The 7,863-nt window shown below is 51.3% G+C and overlaps 1 protein-coding gene across 1 annotated transcript in view; it reads right to left on the reverse strand.

The window, feature by feature from the left end:
• The window catches only part of Cblc (Cbl proto-oncogene C), a 15,599-nt gene extending 11,027 nt beyond the window's left edge, over positions 1–4,572 (reverse strand). Inside the window, exons 1-4 of the mRNA XM_021219755.2 lie at positions 4,223–4,572; positions 772–918; positions 470–626; positions 69–190 (exon numbers count right to left, since the gene is read on the reverse strand). Of these exons, the coding sequence (XP_021075414.1) occupies positions 69–190; positions 470–626; positions 772–918; positions 4,223–4,572 (776 nt within the window). The remainder of the gene's footprint in view (positions 1–68; positions 191–469; positions 627–771; positions 919–4,222) is intronic.
• Between the last annotated feature and the right edge of the window lie 3,291 nt (positions 4,573–7,863).

A 7,863-nucleotide genomic window follows, 5' to 3' on the forward strand; every position in this document is an offset into this window, starting at 1 on the left:
CCTCCCCGGTCCCCGCCCCCACTAGCCAGGACTAGACTACTTGTCCCAGGGAACCCTGCTTTGCTCACCTGCCTGGTTTGTCCCTGTAGGCCTGCAGGCGTATTTGGACCTCATCGTAGGTGAGGAAGGCCATGTAGCCAGGGTGGTTGACAGCCAGGAGTTGCCAATTCCTCAGTAAACTGGGCCACGGCTGGCAGGGACAGAGATGATCACTAAGGGGCCAAGGAAGTAGCCTATGCCCTAGGACCTTCAGGGTTCAAGAATCCACCACCCTACCCACATCCGTGACGGCCCTGAACACTGTCTATACGCACAGGAAACCATATACCCTTTCCTCCCCAAGACTCCGTGGTCCAGACCCAGCCTTCCTCCCTTAGCTCCAGTGTGCCCGGTCCCTACCTCCTCCCTCAGACCCAGGGATCCAGGCCTTAGCACCTTCCTCAGATCCCCTGCCGTGACCTTCCCTGACCTGGAAGAGCCTGGTGAAGACGTCAAACTCAAAGACAGACACGTGGCCGCTACAGGTGAGGTCCAAGGTGGACCGCAAGGCCTGCATGGTGGGGCCTGGTTCCACAGGGTGGCGGGCACACAGGAGGGACTGGAACTCAGCCCAGGGAAGCACACACCTGGATGGGAAGGGGGTGTGGTTACAGCTACGGATGGAGAGAGGGTCTATAACAGGAAGCAGCTGTTCTCGTCCCCGCTTCCGGTCCTTGGGCAGGGCAGTTAAGGGACTTGGAGCCCACCTTCCTGTGGTGAAGGTCCACTCACCGAACTCCACAATACTCCCTCCAGAAGATGTGGGCAGAGCCCTTGGTGAGCTGGTACTGGTGCCCACAGTACTTCCCCTCAGGGAAGAGTGCACTCAACTCCGCGTGCATGTGACTGAAGATGAGGGCCAGCTTGGCCAGTTGTCGCCTGCGGGGGGGGGGGGGAGGCTATGAGCATCACACATGATGTAGTGAGAGTCCCTACAGGTGCCAGGCCTCCAGATTTCCTCTTATGAATCAATGTACGAAGAGCCAGTCTCAGCTCTAACGCCTCTTGTTTTCTGCACCTCCGTTTCCTCATGGATGAAGGAAATGTGGAAGCTAAGTCCAATCCGGCCTCCAGCCAGCATAGCACAGGCCCAAAGCCTGCTGAGGCTGGAGAAGTCTCCCCTACTAAGATGGTGGGGTATAACCATCTGCCACCGGTGTTTAGTGAATGCCTAGAACTGCCTTCCACACCAGTGGGTGTGTTGGTTGCCCTGAGTTTGAGATCAGGATGTAGAAGGCAATAAAATAACGGGGTTTTGGACATTTAACAGCCATGAAAGTGCTGGAAAATCATTAACAAATGTTTTCCCAAGTCTCCTCAGTTCCTCACCTGTGAAGTGCAAATAAACATGTGAGTTCAGCTCCTGAATCACTGGAGAACAGTGAGGGGCTTGGCCATACCTTATGAGCATAGAGAGGACATAGCTCAGGGCAAGGTTCAGCAGTGGAGCCCCTGCCTAGAGTCCCCCAGTGAGGGGCTGGGGGCGTGGCTCAGTGGTAGAGCCCCTGCCTAGACTCCCCCAGTGAGGGGCTGGGGGCGTGGCTCAGTGGTAGAGCCNTCCCCCAGTGAGGGGCTGGGGGCGTGGCTCAGTGGTAGAGCCCCTGCCTAGAATCCCCCAGTGAGGGGCGGGGGTGTGGCTCAGTGGAAAAGCCCCTGCCTACCATGCTCAGGGTCCCGGGTTCCATCCCCAGCATTTTCAAAATCAAACAAGACCTGCATATTATATTGGGTTAGCACTCAGTGCATGCTGATTTTATTATATTTCTCATTTATACTAATAGCTTCCATGGCCAGGTCTGTAGGGCTCCCGACAGTTTCTTAGCAACCTCATTTCCCAGAATGCAGAGCTGTGTAGCCCAATGAGTTTGCCATCAGCCAACTCTGGCTGGCTCAGACTGGAAGGTACCTTTTTCTCCCCTCCCCCCCTTCTTTTTTTGGAGACGGGATCTCATTATGTAGTTTGAGTTGGCCTTTAAACTCACTCTGTAGTCCAGGCTGGCCTCAAACTAACAGAAATCCGCCTGCCTCTGCCTCCTGAGTGCTGGGATTAAAGGCGTGCGCCACCATGGCCCAGCCCCTCTTCTTTTTAAAATTTACTTTTGGGGCTGGAGAGATGGCTCAGTGGAGACACAAATAAAAATAAGTCTTTTAAAACATTTACTTAGCCGGGCCTGGTGGCGCCTTTAATCCCAGCACTCGGGAGGCAGAGGCAGGCGGATTTCTGAGTTCGAGGCCAGCCTGGTCTACCAAGTGAGTTCCAGGACAGCCAGAGCTATACAGAGAAACCCTGTCTCGAAAAACCAAAAAAAAAAAAACCAAAAACAAAAAACATTTACTTTCCTGTGTGTGCGTGTGTGTATGTATGCATGTGCATCTCTGCGTGTGCCTGGGTGTGTCTGCATGAATAGATATGTGCCCATGAGTGTGGATTCCTGAGGAGGTCCGAAGAGTTTCAGGTGACTGTGAGCCATCCATCCTGGGCGCTGGGAACCTGGGTCCTCCGCTGGAGCAGAAAGCCTTCTGCCTCTAAGCCAGTGCTCCTCGATCTCCCTAAGGCTGAGACCCTTTAATGCAGTTCTGTATATTCTGGTGACCCCCCCCCCACCATAAAAATATTTTCCTTGCTACTTCCTGTTTGCTACTGCTTTCCCATGGTCTTAGTGGACCCTGTGAAAGGGGGAGATCCACTGCCCAAAGCCGTCTCTCCAGCAGGTGCTTTAGCTGTGGAAGATACACCAGACTGCAACAAGGCAGGCTGAAAGGAAGCAACAAAAAATTGTAACAATTGGGGCTAGAGTCGGATCAGCTGTTAAAAACACTGGCAACCTGTCTTCTGACCAGTGTACTCACACGCGGTGGAACGAAATCTGTGGCTGAGCAGTGGTGGCGCAGTCTTGACTTTCAGCACTCAAGACGCAGAGGCAGATGGATCTCTGTGAGTTCTGGGCCAGCCTGGTCTACAGAGGGACTTCCAGGACAGCCAGGGCTACACAGAGAAACTGGATCTAAGAACAAGCAATCAGGGGCTGGCGAGATGGCTCAGCGGGTAAGAGCACACGACTGTTCTTCCTAAGGTCCCGAGTTCAAATCCCAGCAACCACATGGTGGCTCACAACCATCCATAAGGAGATCTGACACCCTCTTCTGGAGTGTCTGAAGACAGCTACAGTGTTCTTACATATAATAAATAAATAAATCTTAAAAAAAAAAAGATAAAAACAACCAACCAATCAACCAACCAAACAAGAGATCAGTTTATTACTCTGTGGCAGAGCCCTTTGACCCTAGTACTCAGGAAGCAGAGGGAGGTGGATCTCTGCGAGTTTGAGGCCCGCCTGGTCTACATAGTGAGTTTAAAGGCCAACTGGAACTACAAAAGGAAGAAAGGAAGAAAGAAAAAAGAGATACGTATTTTCATTACATATATATGCATATATGTATGTGTGTGTGTGTGTGTGTGATATATATGTATATTCAGGAAAGTCACAGCTAAGGCTAGGGAGCCAGGCCCAAATCACCAGTTTAGACCTTGCTCTGGGGTCTGGCTCCAGTTCTCCTAGGCAGTTGTCCCACAGGTCAGAGGGCAGGCAAGTCCAAGGTCGTTGGAACAGACAACCTTGATGGAACCCAGGCAGGTGGAGGTGGGTGTGGGAGCGGGGGCTGGCCTGCTTCTCAGGCTGGACAGGTGGGTTCACTCATCCTGCCTCCCCAACAGGAAGTTTGCTTTTTTTTTTTTTAGTTTTTTTCAAGACAGGATTTCTCTGTATAGCCCCAGCTGTCCTGGAACTCACTCTGTAGACCAGGCTGGCCTCGAACTCAGAAATCCACCTGCCTCTGCCTCCCAAGTGCTGGGATTTAAAGGCGTGCACCACCACTGCCCAGCTGAATTTTGCTCTTCTTACATTCACAAGTCTATGTGTATCTAAGGCCTCTAGGAACGACATGTGCCTGCACCCCAGGTTCAAACTGATCTACGAAAGGAAGAAAGGGGTCTGGCGGCAAGGGTGCTTAAAGGGGGGCATAATGGGGAGGAAGGCTGGACTTGTACCCCTGGGTCTGATGGAAGAAAGGTCTTGACTCTTGGGTCTGATTGAGGAGGGTGGTACCTGGAACTGGCGGCTGGTGGCACACAATCCGGAAATCACTAGTTTGTGACTCGTCTCTGAGGTAGGTTAGCGCTCACCTGAATCTGGAGCCCTCCCGGAAAACATCCTGGTTCTCGTCCTTTTTGCCTCGGGGTGACAGGAGTTCGGCCACCTGCCTGCCTTTGGCCTCCAGATTGGCCAGGTAGATGACCAGAAAGTCATCGGCGCCACCGGGACCCTCGGGGTCTCCCCTGGCCTCGCGCCGGGCCTTTGCCACCTCTCCAAGTAGCTGTGCGGTGCGGGGCAGCAGGTCCGGCAGCGACGGGGGCCCCATGACCATTCTGGGATCCCTGCATTGCTCTTCCAGGCGCTGGAGCAACTTCACCGCCCTGCTAAGCGCGCGTGGCTCGCCCCACTGCCACCCTCGCGAGGCTGCCGCCGCAGCCATGGGTCCCTCGGGTAGCCTGGGACTGGGACGGAGGGGTGTGGCGGGGGAAAGGCTGGTTGGGGCGGGACCAAGAGAGAGCAGGGGGCAGGTCCTGGAGGACCGGGAGGGGACTGCAGGTAACTGCAGCCCTAAAGGGGCCGGCCTGGAGAGTCTGAGGGAGGAGGGCTGGGACTAGACCCCTGGGTCTGAGGGAGAAGGGCTAGAGTCTGGATTTATTGGTGTCGAGAAAAGAGGTGGTTCCGCAGGGAGGGGCTCTGGGGCAAGGCACCCTTTCATGAATTGTGGCTGAAGATGTCAGTCTTTCTTCATAGCGGGATCAGAGAGCTGAGTCTTCTAAGAGCAGAAAGTCAAGTAGTTCCTCTATGTCCCCGAGGGAAGGTACTAGAACCACGGGCTCCCGTGGCAGATAAGGGAAATTAAATTGCAGTTTAAGTACCCAGATTTTCAAGAGAGGTGAAAGGGGTGTGGCGGAAAGTGGAGTTCAGGAATGCACAGGGCTGCAGGAAGTGGCTGCCCGGCAGGTTTGCACCCCAACCTGCCAGACCTGTAGGTCCGCCCTGACTGTGCTTCAGACAGCCACCAGAGGGCGCCGTGGACACGGTTCTCTCTGCCCCAGGACATCCAGGGCACCCAGCAAGCCAGCCACCACCCCAGCTAGGCCAGGTACTGACTCCTCAGCCTGCCTGCTCTCTCCCTCTCTCCTTCTCCCTCCCTCTCCCTCCCTGTTAGGCAAAAACTCCAGAACCAGGAGATCTGAAGCCTCTGTCCTCTGAAGACACCCTGGGTAAGCACACACACACACACAAACACATACACACTTTGTTGTTCTAGCTTTGTTTTTTGTTTTTGTTTTTGTTTTTGTTTTTTGTTTTTAGATAGTATCTCACCATACAACCCTGGTCGTCCTGGAACTGACTCTGTAGACCAGGCTGGCCTCAAGCTCACAGAGATCTGTCTGCCTCTGCCTCCCAAATGCTGAGACTAAAGGCTTGCGTCATGCGGGTGCAATATTTTTTTATTATTAAAAACAAAAAGCCAGCACTTGGGAGGCAGAGGGAGACTAATTTCTGATTTAGAGGCCAGCCTGGTCTACACAGAGAGAGTTCCAGGTAAGCCAGGGCTACACAGAGAAATCCTGTCTCCAAAACAAACAAACAAACATAAATAAATAAAATTGAAGCTGAATGTGTTTTCAGATACTTTTAAACCTAATTATTCAGGAAGAAGAGAACGAAGATGTTGAGTTATGGTCGAGCCTGGGCTACAAAGCAAGGTTTTTGTCTCTAACAACCAAACAGGGCTGGGAATTTGGCTCACTGGGTGAAAGTGCTCCTCACCAATCCTGTCAGCCTGAATTTGATCCCCAGAACCCACAGAGTGGCAGGAGAGAAGGGAGTCACATGAGCTGTCCACAGGTGTCCACAGTCAAGCACACACAAAAATAAACAGGCATAAAAACCAAAGAAAAACAAACTTCTCCCAAACCACCAAATCTATCCCCAACACACACACACACACACACACACACACACACATGCACATGCACACGCACACACGCGCACACACACAGCCTAACAGAAGGCTCATCTTTGGGGCTGGGTGGGGGATGGAACTCAGTTGGTGAATGTTTGTCCAGAACATAAAAAACCCTGGTTTCCACCCCTAGAATCACAGACATGAAATATAGTGACCTGTGCCTGTCAGCCCATCACTTGGGAAGAGGAGGCAGGGGGATTACCAGTTCAAAGTCAACTTCATCTACGTATCAAGTTAGTAGGTTTGGTTTGGGCTATGTGATCCCCTGCCTCATTCCCTCCCCAATAAAATGACCAAAATTAAAATACAATGTATGGTATGATTCTATGCCTATGAGATATACAGAATAGGTGACTTTAAAAATTAAAATATAGACAGGCAGTGGTGGCGCACGCCTTTAATTCCAGCACTTGGGAGGCAGAGGTAAGTGGATTTATGAGTTCAAGGCCAGCCTGGTCTACAGAGTGAGTTCTAGGACAGCCAGGGCTATACAGAGAAACCCTGTCTTGGAAAAAAAAATATATGTGTGTGTGTGTGTGTGTTTTAATTTGTAATTTAACTTGTAATTAATAATATGTAATACCACTAATGATATATTTAGGGTCATTAGGATATGGGAAAAGGAAGGAACTAACAATGGGTTTCTTTTCACTTTTCTTTCTTTTGAGACAGAGTCTCACTAGTATAGCCCATGTAGAACAGGCTAGCCCCAAACTTCCAGAGGTACAGAAATCCACCAGCCTCTGCCAGTGCCAGAAGCACGCTTAACTGCTGGGCCATCGCTCCAGGTCTCACCTTCTTTCTTTCTTTCTTTCTTTCTTTCTTTCTTTCTTTCTTTCTTTCTTTCTTTCTTTCTTTCTTTTCTTTTCTTTTCTTTTCTTTTCTTTTTATTAGATATTTTCTTTATTTACATGTTATGCCCTTTCCTAGTTTCCTTTCTGAAAATCCTCTATTCCCCCTCCTCGCCCTGATCTCCAACCCACCCACTCCTGCTTCCTGACCCTGGCATTCCCCTAAACTGGGGCATAGAGCCTTCACAGGACCAAGGGTCTCTCCTCCCATTGATGACCAACCAGGCCATCCTCTGCTACATATGCAGCTAGAGACATGAGTCCCACCATGTGTTTTCTTTGATTGGTGGTTTAGTCCCAGGGAGCTCTGGGGGTACTGGTTAGTTCATATTGTTGTTCCTCCTGTGGGGCTGCAAACCCCTTCAGCTCCTTGGGTCCTTTCTCTAGCTCCTCCACTGGGGATCCTGTGCTCCATCCAATAGCTGACTGTGAGCATCCACTTCTGTACTTGCCAGGCACTGGCATAGCCTCTCAGGAGACAGCTATATCATCTATCTTTTTTGTTCTTTTTAAATAATTTGTTTTGTGTGTATGTGAGTTTTGCATGTATGTCTATGTACCACTTGCATGCAGTACCTGTGGATCTCCTGGAACTGGAAACGGTGCTGAGAATTGAACCCCGGTCCTCTTCTAGAGCAGCCAGTGCTCTTAAGCACTGAGATCTCTCTCCAGCCTTTTATTTGTAAGCATGTAGTCCAGGATGGTCAGGACTACATATGCCACTGTATGGAGCACAGGATGGCCTCACACTGTCGTGATATCTTTTAGCCTTGGAAGTGCTGAGATGACAGGTGTGTGCCTCCGCAGTTCCCAGGTGACTGACAGGTGTGTGCCTCCTCAGTGCCCAGGTGACTGACAGGTGTGTGCCTCCTCAGTGCCCAGGTGACTGACAGGTGTGTGCCTC

This window comes from Mus pahari, chromosome 19 (genome assembly GCF_900095145.1).
Source record: "Mus pahari chromosome 19, PAHARI_EIJ_v1.1, whole genome shotgun sequence".
Lineage (NCBI taxonomy): Eukaryota > Metazoa > Chordata > Mammalia > Rodentia > Muridae > Mus > Mus pahari.